General features: G+C 38.2%; 1 protein-coding gene across 8 annotated transcripts in view; it reads right to left on the bottom strand.

Moving 5' to 3' along the window:
* Positions 1–3,615: 3,615 nt before the first annotated feature.
* Positions 3,616–20,366, bottom strand: part of ARVCF (ARVCF delta catenin family member) — a 736,316-nt gene continuing 719,565 nt past the window's right edge. For 7 of the 8 annotated variants that reach the window (XM_063454427.1, XM_063454430.1, XM_063454428.1 and 4 more), the window contains 3 exons: positions 15,503–15,594; positions 14,801–14,915; positions 3,616–12,151 (listed from right to left, as the gene is read on the bottom strand). In XM_063454427.1, coding sequence (XP_063310497.1) covers positions 14,814–14,915; positions 15,503–15,594 — 194 coding nt within the window. In that variant the 3' untranslated portion in view covers positions 3,616–12,151; positions 14,801–14,813. The remainder of the gene's footprint in view (positions 12,152–14,800; positions 14,916–15,502; positions 15,595–20,366) is intronic. The other variant, XM_063454432.1, reaches the window with a different exon arrangement.

The following is a 20,366-nucleotide window of genomic DNA, read 5'->3' as shown; positions in this document are numbered from 1 at the left end:
CAAAAACAAGTGTGTCTTGCCTACAGTCAAGCATGGTGGTGGGAGTGTCATGGGCTAGGCCTGCATGCTGCCGGCACTGGGGAGCTACAGTTCATTGAGGGAACCATGAATGCCAACATATACTGTGACATACTGAAGCAGAGCATGATCCACTCCCTTCGGAGACTGAACCACAGTGCAGTATTCCATCATGATAACGACCCCAAACACACCTCCTAGACGACCACTGGCTTGCTAAACAAGCTGAAGGCAATGGTGATGCACTGGCCAAGCATGTCTCCAGACCTAAACCCTATTGAGCATCTGTGGGGCATCCTCAAATGGAAGGTGGGGGAGCGCAAGGTCTCTAATATCCACCAGCTTTGAGGAGACAGCAAATTTACACTGTCATACAGGTTGTACATTTACTACTTTACATTGTAGCAGAGTGTCATTTCTTCAGTGTTGTCACATGAAAAGATATAATAAAATATTTTCAAAAATGTGAGGGGTGTACTCACTTTTGTGAGATATTATATATATATATATATATATATACACACACACATACATACATACATACATACACAGGGCTCAACAAATCCCAGGTCGCCTTGGCGACTAGACATTTCGCCCTGGCACTTATCAGCCCTTTGCTAAGCCGCGCAAGAAACATTAAACCCTGTCGCCGCGGGAAGCATGGAGGCGGCGCACGAGGGAGCACTTGCAGTTCCTCTCTGCTCCCATGTGCGTGGTTTAGTGAGATGACGTCACTCCGGCCCTGGCATCACTACAGAGAGCGCGCAGGGAGCAGAGAGAAATTGCAGGAAGATTGAGAGGAGACACACTGGATGCCAGGGAAAGATCCACTCAGCTTTCCCAAAGGTAGGGGGGCTGGCTGGCTTTGAATTTAAAATAAAAATAGCAATTTGTTTATGTGTGTGAGAAATTGTGTGTGTGTTTCAGTCAGTGTGTGTCTGTCAATGTATGTCTGTCAGAATGTGTGTGTGTCTGCTAGTGTTTGTCTCAGTCAGAGATTGGGGGCGGAGCTTGCATATGGGGAGGCGATCTTCCATGCAGGGGCAGAGCCAGTGTGCCGGGGAAGTTGCTGCACATAGGCGGAACTAATGTAGAGTGGGCCCTGGTGCAAAAACGGTTTTGGGCCCCTGAAGACACATGCCCATCGAGTGGCCCTAATTTCAAAAATGGGGGGGGGGGGGGGCACTAAAACACAGGTAAGGGGGAGAGAAGAGGAACACTAAGGGACAGGGGCAGGAGGGAAGAGGAACACAAAGAGACAGGGAAGGAAGGGTAGAGGAAAACAAAGACAGGGAAGGAAGGGTAGAGGAAAACAAAGAGACAGGGGAGAGTAATACTAAGGGACAGGGAAGGGAGGGGAGAGGAAAACTAAGGGACATGGAGGGGAGAGGGACACTTAGGGACTGGGGGTGAAAGAGACACAGAGGGGCTGGAGAAGAGGAAAAAGAGACACAGAGGGGCTGGGGGAGGTAGACGGGCTGGTGGTGAAAGAGAAACACAGAGGCTGGGGGGAGTAAGAAACACAAATGGGGGTAGTAAGAGATACACAAGGAAGGTGTAAGACACACAATGGGGAAAAAAATAGGGGATAAGACACTAAAGGGGTTAAGACATTTAAAAAAGGGGATAAGAAACAAAAGGCGGGTTAAGAGGGACACAGATGAAGATGCTTTGGGGGGGGGGGGGGCTCCAAAATCATCTTCGCCTGTGTACCAAATATCCTTGCACCGTCCCTGATTGCATTGTGTGTCCCTTAGCCAGTGATTGATTATTAAAATAAACGTGTATCCATATGGATTTTACGTATTAGGTAAAATTGATATCACTACTTTAACAGAATTATTTTAAAAGTCAGACATGGCACTTTCAATACAACATGAACATGTACCGTGCATGAAAAAACTATTCGATCCCCTGCTGATTTTGAACGTTTGCCCACTGACAAAGAAATAATCAGTCTATAATTTTAATGGTAGGTGTATTTTAACAGTGAGAGACAGAATAACAAAAAAAAAAAAAATCCAGAAAAACGCATGACAAAATATTTATAAATTGATTTGCATGTCAATGAGTGAAATAAGTATTATACCCCTTTGCCTTAGTACTTGGTGGCAAAACCCTTGTTGGCAATCACAGAGGTCAAACGTTTCTTGTAGTTGGCACCCAGGTTTGCACACATCTCAGGAGGAATTTTGTCCCACTCCTCTTTGCAGATCCTCTCCAAGTCATTAAGGTTTTGAGGCTGACGTTTGGTAACTCGAACCTTCAGCTCCCGCTACAGTTTTTCTATGGGATTAAGGAGTGGAGACTGGCTAGGCCACTCCAGGGCCTTAATGTGCTTCTTTTTGAGCCACTCCTTTGTTGCCTTGGCTGTGTGTTTTGGGTCATTGTTATGCTGGAATACCCATCCACAACCTATTTATAATGCTCTGGCTGAGGGAAGGAGGTTCTCACTCATTCCTCCTCCTCTAAACATGGCGAGTTGAGTTGATGCTAAAGATCTTGATTTTGGTCTCAACTGACCACAACACTTTCACCCAGTTCCCCTCTGAATCATTCAGATGTTCATTGGCAAACTTCAGACGGGCCTGTACATGTGCTTTCTTGAGCAGGGGAGCCTTGCGGGTGCTGCAGGATTTCAGTCCTTCACGGCATAGTGTGTTACCAATTGTTTTCTTGGAGACTATGGTCCCAGCTGCCTTGAGATCCTTAACAAGATCCTCCCGTGTAGTTCTGTGCTGATTCCTCACCTTTCTCATGATCATTGAAACTCCACGAGGTGAGATCTTACATGGAGACTGACAATTATTTTGTATTTCTTCCATTTGCGAATAATCGCACCAACTGCTGTCACCTTCTCACCAAGCTGCTTGGCGATGATCTTGTAGCCCATTCCAGCCTTGTGTAGGTCTACAATCTTGTCCCTGACATCCTTGGACAGCTCTTTGGTCTTGGCCATGGTGTAGAGTTTGGAATCTGATTGATTGCTTCTGCAGACAGTTGTCTTTTATACAGGTAATGAGCTGAGATCTCAGCTCGTTACCTGTATAAAAGATACATGGGAGCCAGAAATCTTGCTGATTTATAGGGGATCAAATACTTATTTCACTCATTGACATGCAAATCAATTTATAACTTTTGACATACGTTTTTCTGGAATTTTTATTTTGTTGTTATTTTGGCTCTCACTATTAAAATACACCTACCATTAAAATTATTTATTTGTCAGTGGACAAACGTTCAATATCAGCAGGTGATCAAATACTTTTTCCCCTCACTGTATGAGTGATACATTTTAATGAAACTGTCTAGTTTAGCTAAACAAATCCATTAACAAACCGGAAATAATTAAAAAAAAAATGTAAATGGATTTCTCACTAAAAAGTGAATTGTGTGGCAGGGACAACAAAACGCCAAGCCTAAAGCCAATGTACTGATGAACTTAAGTTATCTTCAATCTAAGACGTCAAACTATTTACTTTTTCATTGCTTGTTTTTATGTAAACTCTGCTTGCTCAGCTTGAGTAACATATTATATTATTACATATCCTTTTAGTTGAACTACTGACAAATAATCAATTAATAAATAAAACGAGATTGCAGTTGCATACAATAACCTTTATATAATCACTTCAATATGTACATTATTACAAACTGACATTTGTATTTGTTTAAAAAAATCCCTTCAATCATTACCTTTAATTCATTGTAACACCATTAAGCATTAATGCTGATGTTGTAATATGGTTGTTGTCATCTCATTGTCAGTTGGAACACACAGTGTATTCAGGATCCTCCACATAACTTAATTACTATAGCAATTATAGCACTTTTAGAGCTTTAAGGATGGGCCATATGAAACGTATCCACTAGAAAATCTACTATCCTAGAGACCAGTTCAAAACTAAAGCCAAGCTAAACAAATTGATATGATATTGACACTTCCAAAAAAATATATACTAAGATTTAGAAATCAGATTTGTTTTAGGACTTAAAGATGAACAATTCTACAATTTCTATATAAAACATTCAAAGGATAGCTGTCTGCCATGCATTAAAGATTTAGGAGCCATATTGGCCTGGTACCTAATTGTGTACATATACATCTGTCAAACCCATCTTCTACAAGTGTTGGCAGTTAAATAATTGCCAAATCTTGTACCCAAATGTTCAGTTTGTACAAGCAATTCATTTCTCAATATGAGGATCCTGAACCAGCAAAGTGTATTTGCACAAAACATTTATATAGCACAAGGCAAAATGCAAAGGGGCTTGTCCCAGGAATGGTTTATTGAAAACTTGCCCATTTTCAAACCTGGCACTGTCAGGCATTAAACCTTTTCAGATTAGTAAAATATCAGCTTATCAACTTTACCATAACACGTTCTTGATTAAGATACCACCAGGGGAAGGGGGAACATTCAGTATTTTTTACTTATGTTTACTTCAACAGTCAATTTTCAATAACGTATTCATTTATAAATGTATGATACTACAGTCTAAATGATGCAAAGAACCAAGTGAATTGACCTAGTCACAGGATGTTAATTTAATGTCAAATAAAAGAAATGCAACCTCCCCCATATTATTTCTCTTTCTATTTTGTTTTTACCTACCATGAAAAAGCTTTTTAAGGCACGTGATAATTCCAAACATGTTTACCACTAGTTACTAGTACAGCGTTTTATACTTTCTTTTTTTTTTTAATAAATGCTCTAATGCCAGAGTCTTAGGACATTTTAAATAATATACACTAAACTGGAACCAGGAACAACATCAATTTGGGTAAAACAGCCAACCAGCCCCTTTGAAAAAGAAGGAACCACAAATCTTTGTTAAGTTCATTACATCAAACAGAAATATTAATATTTACATTTTGGCAAGAGATGTATTATTCCAACCCTATACAAATTAATATGGGTTGTATATATAGCCTGGAATCCCAAGGACACAGGATTCCCAATATCTCAAGATCCTTCTCATGACCTTTGGGGCATCATATATTGTGCATTACCACAATATACCATTATCAGTGGCGTAGTTTGGTGTTAAACAAGAAGGTGTCAACCCCATATACAATAATGTTACAGCAGTGCTAATAAACACCCTATATTCAATATATCCCGTAACATTTACATGAAAAATGTTATGTGAACTCTGAAAAGCTACTGACGGCCAAATGAAGATTCACGGTGAAGATACCAAGATCCAAGATACACAACTTGTACAAAAACTGTGAAATATAAAAATGGAAAATGTATAAAATCATTGGAATATTATAACACTAGATAAAAATGCAAATGTCTTTAAAAACTGAAATTGCAGGATATGTTCTGGGCATATTTACAAATCAAATATCCCAGAGCTAAAACAAAATGATGTTGGACTTTTTAGTGCCAGGCAGATTCAGGTTCAGGTCCCAAAAATGATGCTACATTTTCCAGTTTAGATGTGGTTTAAGGTGGGGTGATGGCAAAAAAAAGGAAAAAGAACATGTTATGCAGCAGGAAGATACAATTAGCATCCTAAAACACTATCACACAATGTAAATATTAAGGGGTAAAAAGCATTCTATAGTCATAACATTCAAAGGAAACTTGGAATGTTATACTTATCCATTCCCTCTGAATGGGCTGTTTAAACTAAAGCAAGTAGACACAAGCTAGCAAACGGCTCATTCTGTCCACCAGTTTCTAAATAATTAGAATCCACTTTACTCAACCTGTAACTACTACAACTTGCTCTCAGGTAGTTTATACGTATAGAATTTATTTATTGACCACATGCCATCACTTGTTGTTACTGGAGATTTAAACATTCTATCAACATTAACATTTTATTGGATGACAGCTTTATACTGAATACAGCATTGTGTACGTTTGTAAGGAATAATTACTACACATATAGCATTAGTTTCATTCTTTAGATATTTGAAGTAGTGTAAATACATACAATGACTGCAAAATTACACTTACTTTCTAGTGACTACCATAAGTCAGCTAAAATGACCAATTCCATAAGAATCATGTCATAACATTATTTCTTCCGCCATCCAAAAAGCTAGCAACATATTAAAAGGCTAGGCTAAAAGACAAAGCACCTGGTTTGCTTTTCCACTTACAGATTATGCAGTAGAGACAGTGTAGCGTATTTGTAAGATGAAATATGGAATGAATATTAAAGATTCCTTCAATGTTATTCAAAGCAAATATATCATTTAACAACAGCTCCTAAAAAAACCCAAAACAACAATCTTTAGTACACGGGCTTTGGATAAAAGTCTAGTAGCTTCATAGAATTTGTCATGAAGTGGATTTACCAGTCTATACTCCCAATGTATAGGGACAGGTTCCATATTTTTTAATACTGGACTCTCCTTTCAGCAACCTTGGATAGAGTGCATAGCTATAAAAAAAATCATCATTTTTTTCCCTGTACACTGTACTAGTCATCTGGATGGCAAATGTATAGCAGATACATTTAGATATTAACTTTACTTATCTATGGTATTTTTGGCTAGCAGCCACACTGTGTGGTATGACATGCTTGCCCTGTATGTGGAGACATTTCCAGAATGTACTGTTTTATGGGAATTATATTTACAAATACACTATATGGACAAAAGTATTGGGACACACCTCTTAATTATTGAATTCAGGTGTTTCAGTCAGACCCATTGCCACAGGTGTATAAAAGCAAGCACCTAACCATGCAGTCGGCATTTACAAACATGTGAAAAGAATTGGTCGTTCTGAAGAGCACAGTGAATTCTAGTGATAGGATGCGACCTTTGCAATAAGTCAGTTAGTGAAATGTCATCCCTGTTAGATATTTCATGATCAGCTGTAGGGGGCATTATTGGAAAGTAGAAGCATTTAGGAACAGCAGCAACTCAGCCATGAATTGAAGACCACAAAAGTCACAGAGCAGGGTTACCGACCACTGGACTCTGGAGCAGTGGGAAACGTGCTTTGTGGAGTGACAAATCACACTTCTCTGTTTGGCAGTCTGATGGCCGAGTCTGGGTTGGCGGATGACAGGAGAACGATACCTGCCTAATTGCATTGTGCCAACTATAAAGTTTGGTTGAGGAGGGATAATGGTATGGGGCTGTTTTACAAGGATTGGGCTAGACCCTTTACTTCCGGTGAAGGGAAATCTTCATGCTTCATCATACCAAGACAATTTGGACAAGGCTATGCTTTTAACTTTGTGGGAACAGTTTGGGGAAGGCCGTTTTCTATTCCAGCATGAATGTGACCCAGTGCACAAAGCAAGGTCCATCAAGACAAGGTTGGATGAGTTTGGTGTGGAAAACTTTACAGGCCCTCACAAAAACCTGACCTGTGGAACCTGACCTTTGGGATGAACTTGAACGGAGATTGCGAGGCTGGCCTTCTTGACCAACAACAGTACTTGAGCTCACAAATCATGTTAACAAGATTTCTCATTTTAGGATGCTTATGGCAAATGTATAAATACAGTCTATGTTTAAAAAATTGCTGTCTTCCAGTAAAATAGTTCAATTGTTTATGAAGTAATATCATAACTTTGAGACAAAATGTGTTTATTGGTTTTCCGGAATTTAGCAATTTGGTGCTTTGTGAATTAAAGGGGGAAAAAGAATATCAAGGAAAAAACTGGGACATATAACAGATGGCAGCATCAAATTTGTCTTTTTTGTTGCAGATGGACAAAAATGAGCAAAAAGATTTATTTAGATATGTATATCCAGGCAGAAAAGGTCCCCTTAAGACCATCATGACATGCGTTTGTGACACCGTAAACACGAAAAGTGGTTTCAATGTCCATTTTAAACTTTTACAGCTGCCAGTTTATAGCCAATATTACTCTTTTTGTAGAAAAATCACATTAGCACCTTGATTGTTGAATAGAAATGTGTGCACGTCATAATTAACAATATAACAGCTAATGTAAGCTAATGATAACGGCTATATTTAATACTAAACTAATGCTTTCAGGATATACATAAACATACCATGTATTCATATTTTGATACACAAGTTATTTTTAGATATGTTGTGAAATACTGCTATTTTGATAAATGTGCATCCGTTTATTTGTCAGGTACTCACTATGATAAATCACAATGTAACAAAATATTATTTATGAAGCACGGCCTGTACACAGCATATCTACAATATTACTGATAATCATTGTACATACACTTCGGAACGCTGCGGTATCCTTATTCCACAGAGATTTTATGGAGTAAAAATAACTCTCACATAAAATAGGATGAAAACTACAGTCACGAGTATTTTGAAAACATTCATGTGTTAATCCTGAGACTTTTTTGTCTGGTTTCCAAACTTTGCCTCAATTTAATATGCTTTCCACTTGACTCAATACTGTTAGAAAAACCTTACAAATTATTTATCTACAGAAATCCCCATTAAAGTCTGTTGGAATTTTAGTAGGAAAGTCATTTGATAAAGAAAAGTTTTTTCAACAGTACTGAATCATTTGGAAAGCATATTAAATCAAGGCCCTTGTCAGCAAATAGCTGCCATAAGGTGTTGCTATTAACAGCTGGTAGCTTGTAGCGGCTACTAATTACCGACTGGAGATAATGACAATGTGTACTAAGTATTAAACTATGGTTTTGTGCTAGTCCAGATACATCGCTATGTAAATTTGAGCTTCTGCATTGCAGCGTGAATAGTCATTTAAATAACAAACACACTTAACGTAATTCAAAAATAATTTTATATTTGTTGTCATGTGTCTGGCCTTTTCCTTTAGTGCTTTTTGTTATGGTGTAATATGCTTTGATATGTGCTTTAGGGTTTCTATGTAATTCAATATAGATAACATATGATGTAGAGGGAGTTAGCTTTTGTTAACTTCTTGCAACTATTACACAATAGCAACAGGACTGGAAATCAGTCACTAAGTACGTACTGGTTAGTAGTTCCCACAGAGAATAACGATCCTTTATCCTCTACTCAGTGACTAGCTTTAGGAGCAATGATACCTTCCTGTTGATATTGGTGGCATTTTGGAGTTTATAAACGGATACTCACAACAGTAGTGACAAACACTTTGGTGAGTAGTGAATGGCCACTAAAAGTAACAATATTAGAAAGGGGCTATAAGTTTGGGAGTCATCCTGTACTCTGAACCAGATATCATAGTAAAGCATGTGTTGTTAAGAGCACCATGCACCAGTGTCCAACTATCCATTCTGTTTCCATTCCTGTTGTGGGGAAAAGGAGGGGGTAACATAATTTTTGGATGGGAGCAGTGCTTTGGGAGTACAGATCTTACCACTTACATTTCTCTAGCACAATAGTAATTGAGGGCACCAAGATACATTGACATATAATGACACTTTCAGTTATTTCTACAACAAATGGTCTAGGTAGAGGGGATAAAGCCTGGTTCAACCAGAGGCACAGATTTTTTTCTTCTCCCTTCCACTCGACCACATAGAATAAGTTGCAAGGACACTAAACACTACACAGTTATGCTATTGGACCTGAATATCCATCCATTAGCATTGCACTGCCGTATTTAATTTGAGCAACCTGCATGTGTATATGTGGAACCAAAAGTGGCTGCAAAATGCTGCTCAGTTATTTTGGATATTTTTAACACTTATCTTTAATGTGTCCTTATATGAGTTGTCATTTACAGGCATCTTAATGTTAAACCCCAATTAGACAGGCTGCAAATATAGCTTATTCTTTGGTTTTCATAGCCATCGTCATTCATGACAATCTAAATGGAATTTAATTTCTGAGATTGATATGTCAGGGACCCCAGTTATAACTGGGGTCAATCTCAACTCCTTGCCTCATTAAATAAATAAAGAAGGGAAGAATTTGGAGATGTAACATAGGCTTTACATTATTAGGCTTGGTCTACTTTAAGACTTTCATGGCACCTGTCAGACTGGACATGTCAGGTCAGTTAGCCAATACTGTACTGGCTATTACCTTAAAGTGACAGAAACAACAATCCAAATAAAGCATAAAGAGCATCTACTACTCCTATAGAAAGAACTGATAGATGCAACGTTTTAACACCCACCAGAAGAATAAAATTCAGCACACAATGAAATTCAGCCATTTTGCCCAACATATTAAAAAACAAACAAAACACTCCATGTGGTTTTAAATCTCTGATGTGTAATCTCTAAAGTAAGGATTTCAATACTTGTGCTGGATGAAATGGATTTAAAACGTGAAACGTTATATATACTATAGTCGTTATTAAGGCTGAAAATTGCATTTTAAAAATTTGATAGTAAAATTTCTAAACTTGTAATTGGGGCTGCAAATGATCAAGCTTTAACCCTTAACAATGAAAGAGTTGAGCTGTAATGTACATATATACGGTCTATGTAACAAGCAGCCTATTTGTATTTCTCTTTGCGAAGGCTAGGAGCACATGGATTGGTTGCTTTGTCCAGTAGATGCTTTTACCCCCGAGAGAGTAGGTGTAAGGATTCCACATGAAGTTTGATTTCATTCCAAAGAGGACATCAATATATTAACTGCACACCATACCTGTCTGGGTCAGACATTGATCTGTAGCTGAATAATGGGGTCATAAGGAGACACTTTCCATCAGCAATGTTTTTACAGCAGAGAACAGATCTATGCACAAAGAGAACTCAAAAGAGTTTTTTAAACATTAAAAAAACAAAACAAAACCCATTCTGGCTTTGCATCTAAAAATAAAGAACAAAAAACTCAAACCATGCCCTTTGTAACAAGGTTTTTTTTTTTGAGCACCTACTGAAAATACATTAAACAGTAACTTGTGATTTTGTTATTTTAATCAAAAGGTTAGTTTGCTGCAATAGTTCCACGGAAAGATGTCTTAAATGGTTCGGATGACTGTGTCGCCGAGTGATGATCTGAGAAAGTTGGCAGGAGTTCCTAAAGAGCAGAGTTTAGCATTAGGTGGTGGTTATTTTTCAGAAAACGTTACAATGTAGACGAAGAGAGATCAGAAGTTAAAAGGCAAAGTTATCATACAACAGAAGTGTCTGTACACGCATTTCAGCCAGAAACTGAGCCCATTCTAAAGGCAGGCTCTCACATCACAGGTCATTAAGGACTTGATGGTCCAGTTTAGGAAGGTGTATGCATGTGGTATGTTTGTATATGTATATATAGATCTATCTATATCTTTATCTATAAATATAGATAAATAGTATATAGATAGATATAGGCTTTGGAACATTTGTAATATGATAACTGTACATTTATGAGCTCAAACGGCATTCCTGATTATGGCATGCACACTCCGAGTAAAAGTTCTGTTAGGATCAAAAGGCAATAACAAGCAAATGTCAGTCCTTTTCAATACACTTCATAGTCAGACAACATGGACCTGGGGAATCCAACTGCTGGTCCATCAGCGCCAATATAATCACATTCCAATCCTTTCTGTGAATAGAGACCAGCAGGATTTGCCATTTCCAACGTTACAGTTCCACAAGCCAAACTTCCGTTAAACTCCATCTCATTTAAAACCACAAATCCAACAAAACTTGGTGTATTTTGTGGCAACAAAAAAACTAAAGTAAATTCACCTCAGTCCACAAAATCTTTTTATCTTCACAGTTCGAAGTGATAGAAAGAAAAAGTAATCCAACAGAAAGGTGCCTGAATATCCCCTTTGACATCTTCGTCTTTAAAGTTTTGCGGCTTTGTATTTTCGTGCCAAGACATTGTCCAATAAAAACATTTCCCCATAAGTTGCCTTCCAAGCCTTAAAAACTGCACCTTATCAGGCATCACTTGATAAGAAGTTTCTTTCAAAGGGAACAAGGTCCAGGATGCTTCAAAGGGAATGTGGTTTATGAATATATACTATACATTATGCATTAAAAAAGTGTCCGTTCTGAAGAAAAATTAAGCAATAGCGGTTTTTGGCAATGATCACATAGTTTGGTTCTCAGACACAGCAGATGGCAGTTTTAATCCTGTGTTGTGTTTCCCCCATTAGGTTCACTTGTCCTCCTGTGTAAAACGACATGGCAGTGGTAGGTAATGGTACCTCCTATAGTTATTCAAATTTGTGAATCTTGATTTAAAAATAAAATAACAAAAAAAAAAAAGATGTCTTCCAAGAAATATTTATTACAAGTTTAACTCTGCAAAAGAAAAAAAAAGAGAAAAGACAAAATGGAAATAAAGATAGTGAAGTATTGGTAGAGGTGTGACGCATAATACATGGCAGTCCATAAAACGTACAAGTGCCGGGATAAATGAAAGACAATAGTAGACAAAAGAAAAGAAAAGAAAAATGTATATAGGGAGTGAGACAGAAACCAGAAGGAAAGATTGAATAAACACAGGCACTTTCACAATGAATTCCCTGACAATGGACTTGATAAGAACATCTAAACATACTTAATCATAACAACTACATATGCGTAATATTGATATAGATGTTATAAATAACATTGTTCAGATTTATGATTTGTAACGTAAGCCAAAACAATTAAATGGAACAAGCTGTGCTAATAAGATACCACTTCCTCTTAAATTAATTAATAACAGAAAAAAACAAAAATATAGAAGGGATTTTGTATGACAATGCAAACTAGACAAGGAACTGCTATTTTTTATTGTAACTAAATGACCTCCATTTGTCTAAATATCCATAGGGATTAGGAGAGAGCGCAGGTAACTTTTTTTCTGTTTTGTTTTTTTACTATATATTGGGGCTGATGTGTACTGTGGTCGTTGCTGCCACCCAGGAGTGATGGGAGTGAGCGCAGGACTTATCTTTTTGTATTTGTATTTACTTTTTGTATCACACAGCTAGGTTTCAATGCTGCCGCCCATCCCATGTATTCCCTATTAAGGGTTAATAAGTATATAGGGGTGTATATAAAAAATACCCCTCTCTGTCTCAGTGGAGATATCTTTGCCAGAAGTTCCAGGAAGCAAGGTGAAGGGTCAGTGTTAGGACCCGCTTAGGGGGGTCTGCCTTGACGTTGGCAGGCGGGCTTTCCCTCCAATGGCCATTGGAGTAACTAAATGACCTCCATTTGTCTAAATATACATAGGGATTAAGGAGAGAGCGCAGGTAACTTTTTTCCCCTTTGGTTTTTACTATTTTTTTTATTGTTACTAAAAATAAAAGATAACGTAAAAATATTATTTAATAACTCTTTTTACAATATCTCCTGGCTTACCCTTGCCCCTTTGGGGCAGCCGTCTTTAGCCTTCTTTTGTTGGCAGCATCACTTATTTACTAAGCGCATTCTCAATGTGAAGGCATTTTGTTTCGATTCTTGGTGCATGCACATGACATCATGTTCACACACTAGCTTTTGATTACCTGCACAGGTTTTGGTTGGATAAACTGTGCTTCTGACCAAAGACAGCAGTCCACATAGAGTAAATGCAAGCCAAGAGATGCAGCAAGAATAGAGTAAAGTATTTCTTTATATATTTGCATAATAAAATATATAACACCTATAACATTTTATTTTCAATAATAAAAAATATACATATATTTGCTTAATTTTGACCTTGTGGTGAACTACAATTCTTGCCTTTAGTTATATATGTGGGAATTCAAATTACAAGCTAAAAAGAATATATAACAGGGCTATGCACTAAAGTGAGAATTCAAAGTGAACTTCAAATTCAAAGAACAAATTGGCCAAAGTGGACAAATTCTCAACTTGGCCTTAAATTTGAAATTCACTTTGAATTATCACTTTTGTGAAGGACCCTGTAAGAAATTATTACTATTTTATGAACCATTTTCCATTCTCTGGTACAAACCCATAGAAACGCCATTTCAATTGTTAGATTATTCCAGCCACCTCTGAGGACGCCTATTGACCTAACTGAGTTTATGCAGCAAAGCACAGGAACCTTGGCTGTGTACACAGCCGTTTGAAGGCTCCATGGATAAACAAATAATGGATTCACGTTGCAACATTCTGATGCTGGAGTTCACAGAATGCATAAATAAAAGCCCCATTAAAGGCTTTCCAAGACATTTAACAGTGCTATTCACTGGCCATTTCAAGGTGAAATAGCACTAATAGTACACACATTTAGTAAACTGTGGCTTAACGGTTTCAGTGGAAAGCATTGGACGTTACTGACGAGACACTTGAGGGTCTCCTGTGGTTTGGACGAACATAAACAAAATCATAAAAAAACAAAAACAAATAGAAACAGGTATGTTCCATTTAAGCTTCGGAGTTATTGAAAACAATAACATTTAAAATTTACATTTATAGTGTTACATTAACAACCCCTGAGAATAAACTATATGCCTAAAGCCATGAAACTCATCCAGTTAATAGAACTATGAAATAATATACTACTATATAAATCTATCCATGCAGGAAACGAAAAACAAGATTCCAGTAGATGTATTCTGTTAGAAAATAGCAAACTGTGCATATTTGATCAATAAATAAAATATATGTAATCAATCTAAAAGGTAGTAGATATGCAAGTAGGAGATCTACAAAAAAATAATTTGTGTATGTTTATCTTCTTAAAAGTTTTTATGTGAAAAAGGCTAAAAGAAGTGAAGACAATCCAAAATTAAAGAAAGTTAAGGACCTAGTAGTTGGCCTCTGACAGCGATGAAGAGTAGGAGAAGACTACATACTGACACACAGTGCTAAGGAAATGCACCAACATGAAAGGTTTGAGGCCATGCATCAATTAGATATAGGTGAACTTTGAGGCTGATCTACCTCACTTCTCATCAGCACAAAAAGGTTAAAATGCCAAGATACCACAGAACCATTAGAAGGACCTACCATGCATGCAAAATTAGACCCAGGAGTCAACAGGCTGCGGTTTAGTGTCTCGTGCGTCCACCAGATTCACAGTAGGCCTGTTACTCCGGGTAATGTGTTTCTTATTTGAGTCATTCTGCAGCGGCAGCAGAAAAGGAGAGGAGAGAGAGAGAGAGAAAGCAAAAAAGAGATTAATGCAAAGGAGAGGTGCAAAGTCAGCCGCAGCTCAAGGGGAGAATTAGTTCATTCCGTGAAGGGTTAGAGGAGTGTCACCACACAAGCACAGGAAGCAACAAACAGCTCTCATGGGTGTCTAGCAGAGTCCATAGAAGAATGGCCTACACCAAACTCCAGAAAAATAGAAAGAGCACAGTAATATAATGTAAACAAGCAACCCTGAATATTTCCAGATGTTCTCCTGTAATGTAACCAGAAACATCTCATTATTCAATAGAGAGATCTTTCATTAGAACATAGATACAATGATTTGCCAAATATTGCAGTGAAATGCAGATGCAATAACCACAGGTGCCACTCTCTCACAAGCAAAGTATTCTTTACTGGAGATTGTGGGTGGCTATGGCATGTTACACCATTCAGCATTAATAAAAATAAATAGATACATAAAATTAAAATGCTTGGACAATGACATCTGTACTTCCACATCTAACCTGACTTATATTTACATTTAGAAATGTTAATGATACAAAGTTACTTATTTACCTTTAATGGTTCCTTCTCTGACATATCACCCATGTTCTCATTGGACCTGTATTTCCGTTCCTTATCTCGATGATCAATGGTTGAATATCCATCTGAAAAGGAATTAGGAAATTAGTTCAACCACAGCAAATAGCTAAAATCAAATTAAACAATTAGAGCCTTCATATGCATATGCAAAGGGCGTTCCAACGCTAAACTGTTCTCTCTCATAAAATACAACAGGAAGTCAGCGCTAATTAACAGACAATATGTAAATTGGCAGCAACCCAAATGAAAGAGACCCCTCAAATCCTTCAACAGACAGATAAAGCAATACAAAAAGATGGAGTAGGGCTGCGCCAACAGAAATTTAAATAACGTAAAATAGTCCAAAAAAAACCTCACTAGAGCAACAATAGATAGTCAGAAGTACTTGATAAAATGTAGGTGAATAGACTCTTCAATGGGGATAGGTGCGTCAGAATGTCTCATGGTATTCGTTTAAATGGAAAAAAGAGAGACAAAGGCAGCCAATAGTGCAATAAGTCTAAAATCCAAAGTGCTGTTGCTTACTCTACCAACTCAACACGGGCATAGACACAAGATGACTGCTAACTAGACGAGTCCTACCGACAGATGAGAAACAGAAAATGTTCCACGACCAAACTAGAAAGCTGCAACTATATAACGCAAGCCTGCCTTAACGACACAAACAGTTTCACGGGACTGACGTGTCCCCCTTCATGCACAACAGGACACGCCCGTCATAGAACACTCTCTCACAAGCTTAACAATAAAAGCCCTGCCGACAATACCGCTTGACATACATTGAAACAAACTATTTCCAGAACACCAACATATAAACAATAACCCAGCCTAAGCTGTACTCAAACTTCACGGCACACTCCTCAGACACACAACGCATTATGAACAGAAGAGCTGTTCTAGGTAACACTACACCACCTATACAACTCGACACCACTGCTGGGACAGGAGCGCCCACCCGGTCCAATATAATATCTAGCACGCACCACAGCAACTCGAACATGCACGATCGGATCTGAAGCATAAACTCAAACAAGTATGGCTACTTGGTAGCAACTCATGCTTCTCCTAATAACAGCGATGCACTAAACTCAATAGCAATGTTACTTAATTATCTTATGCCATATAATACTGTTACTTGTTTCTAAACGGGACCTGCGAGTCTCCTTTGTTTTCCTCTGCTTTATTATTGTAACTGTTCAGATGATACAAATAAAGCTTTGAACCTTTAAAATCCAAAGTGCAAATACCGGTAATAGTAGGAGGTACCATTTGAGAAAGCCTATATTGGTGAAACGCGTAATGGTTATTTTATATTGTGTATTTTAGGTCAATAAAAGTTCTTTGGTTACTTTGCTGTGCCAGTCCTCTTTTTATTGTATTTTTACTCTTCTTGGCTTTTTATTGTTCCTATACTCAAAGAAATCCGAGGTGTGGATCATACCACCAACGCTTTATTAATAGAGCAGTGCTTATGCTCTATGCTTGTGAGTATTATTTGATTTACTTTTACCTATTTTTATCATAATTGAGAGCACTATTGTTGCCTTTTTTATTCCCCCTTGGAGTCTTGGATGATAGACACACACAATAGACACACTTTCTTCACATATCCCATAAGCTGTACGCCTTACACCAGATCTGGCCATAGCTCTTTTAAATGTGAGTTTTCTACCTCCTATTATTTTGCACTTTGGATTTTAGCCTTATTGCACTATTGGCTGCCTTTGTCTCTCTTTCCTCCATATAAAAGAAAACCCTGAGACATTCTGACGCACATATCCCCACTGAAGAGTCTATTCATCTACATTTTATCAAGTACTCTTGACTATCCATTGTTGCTCTAGTGAGATTTTTTTTGGACTACTTTACGTTATTTAATTTTCTGTTGGCGAAGCCCTTCTCCATCTTTTTGTTCTCTCTCATAGTTGTAGTTTTTATATCAGACAGATTTATTTTATTATTTACTTGAAGATAAAATTCATAACAATTGACTGCTTTTTTATACACTTCGTTAATACTAGTGTACAGATTCCTCCTCCAAAAGGAGGAGTTGTAATGGGCAGGTCCATCATATATGAAAGTTCATGCCAACCATGCAATTAGACAGAATCTCCAAAAAAGAGACAATGTGATTCTAAAATTGGTGGGGTACAGTGAAGGCAGTGCAAGATATGGAAAAAACCCAGCCAATATTTGTTTCAGCAAGAGCCCCAAGGAAAAGGAATCACTGCCAGTTCCCAGGTATGACCATTTAGCAACTACAATGATGAGATAGTTTCATGAGGGAGCACCATACAGTATCCTTGGTGTTATTTTCGAATAGGTACAAAATAAGTCAGATTAATTAGACACAGTATGATCTATTACAAGCACCAAAACCACTCCATCTTAATGTAGTGTTTCTGGTACAAATAGACCGTTCCTGCAGTCTCTCAATTGCTAACACTGCCTTTTCTCAGAAAAGCAGTGTTTACATTAAGTTTTAAAGGGACACTCCAGGCACCCAGACCACTTCTGCCCATTGGAGTGGTCTGGGTGCCAACTCCCACTACTCTTAACCCTGCAAGTGTAATTATTGCAGTTTTTTATAAACTGCAATAATTACCTTGCAGGGTTAACTCCACCTCTAGTGGCTGTCTACTAGACAGCCACTAGAGGTCACTTCCTGCTCTATAGCACAGGAAACCTGTGCTAGAGCGTCGCTGGACGTCCTCACGCTGTGTGAGGACCTCCAGCGTCGCTCAAATCCCCATAGGAAAGCATTTAAATTATTTTTCAATGCTTTCCTATGGGGAGTTCTAATGCGCATGCGCGGCATTGCCGCGCATGCGCATTAGGTCTCCTCGGCCGGTGGGCGGGATCAGTCTCGCCCACCGGCCGACGCAATGGAGAGGAGGAGCGTCGCGGAGTAGGAGACAGCGGCGAGGGACATCGCCGCTGCCTCAGGTAAGTGACATAAGGGGTTTTCACCCCTTCAGTACCTGGGGATTGGTGGGTGGGAGAGGGACCCTCCAGTGCCAGGAAAACGGATCGTTTTCCTGGCACTGGAGATTCCCTTTAAGGACACCAATAGTGGCTTTCACTCAGACAGCCACTAGAGGTGCTTCATATTAAGGTCACGCAATTTTTGCAGTACTGAAGTTTGGCATCTTTGCATTCTGCATGAAGACGCCAAATGCTTCCAATTGAGAAGCATTGAGCTATAGCATCTATATGAGGGAATGCCAAGTGCTTGTATGCTCAGCATCACCCAATGCTTCCTTTTGGGAAAGTGTTGGATTGGCAGCGATCGTCACCAATGATGAACTTAGTCTGATGACTCTGTGGCTAGACTGCTGAGCAAATCTTCATTATTTTAAGCTTACCGGTTTGGGGGCTAGATATCTAAAAAGGCACTTAAGAGTACACCTTTAACGTCATGAGTCAGATTGTGAAATTTGTTTTGTACTAGTTTTGTATCTGCTTCTTTTTACATTCATTAAGTTGACAAATAGGTAGCTGGACTAAAAATGTAGTTTGCAACCTAAACTCAGCAGGTAAACAGGAAATTGGCAATTTTTTTTACCAATAACTAAACTGTAAGTCAATCCTTGATCTGGCTGAATGGCAAGGAGACAAATAGACCTTTAGCACATAAATCACATAAAATGTGTTGGTTTATTTTCTAAAGCTCCATTGTCTTCTCTGCAGCTCTGTAAACAATCCAATAAAACAGGAAATTTGATGGCGGTTTATGCAAATGGATGATTTGTTTTGAGTAAACACATCCCTTGTAATTCTAGTATGCATTTGTGCGTTTTCATATTACAATCCATTTAACGTTGCTTATTTTGATGGCAGAGTAGAGTAATTTCAGGAAAAACACAATGATGAATTATATTGCAATCCGTATTTAATTTACCAGAATTCTACCCCATCTACACCTTGCAACATGATAACTAACATATACATTCCAGATTAAAAGCGGTTTGTGTCCGCCTAGGGTGAGTGCACACCAGGATGCACTCACCCTAGGATGATCAGCCATCACTCTGTCCTGTACCACAAGGGTTGCCCATGCACAGAACATTTCTAAAGTGCTCTGTCCATGGGCTGGATTCAGTGACAGCACTCTGCGCAATGCTCGCAGTGTACTTCCTAGATACTTGGTCTATATGATGTAATCAGATACAGGGCACTGGAGAGGAAACCAGAAACTGCAGGACAGGAGATAGCAGCAGAACCTTTATTTACTTTGTTTTATTTTTTATTTTTTAATCTTTTTTTATTTTTTTTAGCTAAACTGAAAGATTTGAACAGGGAGAGAATACTGCAGCAATATGAGACCAAAGTCAGATTAAATTCACTCTGTGATGCACAGACTGCTCTTTAAAAGACATTAAGTTAGGCTGATATCAACAAAATACTGATCAGGAGATTACAACCCCATTCAGTTTAATGAACTGAAGAGGAAAAGCGTGGAGATCAATGCTTAAGAAATGTTTAATGAAAGTACCACAATCAATACGATAACATAAGCACAAGGTGGCATTAAATTAAATGTACTAAGGCTTTTTGTTTTTTTACAATCTGCCATTGAAAGTCAACGTCTAACACAGTAAAGGAGTTTAAGCATGCGTGGGATAGGCCTAAGGCTATCCTAACTATAAGATAAGGCCAGGGACTAATGAAAGTATTTAGAAAACTGGGCAGACTAGATGGGCCGAATGGTTCTTATCTGCCGTCACATTCTATGTTTCTAACGTTACATAGAAAAAAACCCAATTAAAGGGACCCTCTGAGCTCCAATATAACTTGATAGGTTTTGGCCTTATCATTAGGCTGTATTATGCTCAAA

Source organism: Pelobates fuscus, chromosome 5 (assembly GCF_036172605.1).
Source record: "Pelobates fuscus isolate aPelFus1 chromosome 5, aPelFus1.pri, whole genome shotgun sequence".
Classification (NCBI taxonomy): Eukaryota; Metazoa; Chordata; class Amphibia; order Anura; family Pelobatidae; genus Pelobates; species Pelobates fuscus.
The sequence above is the reverse complement of the archived record's forward strand: the minus strand, read 5'-3'. Positions and strand labels throughout refer to the sequence as shown.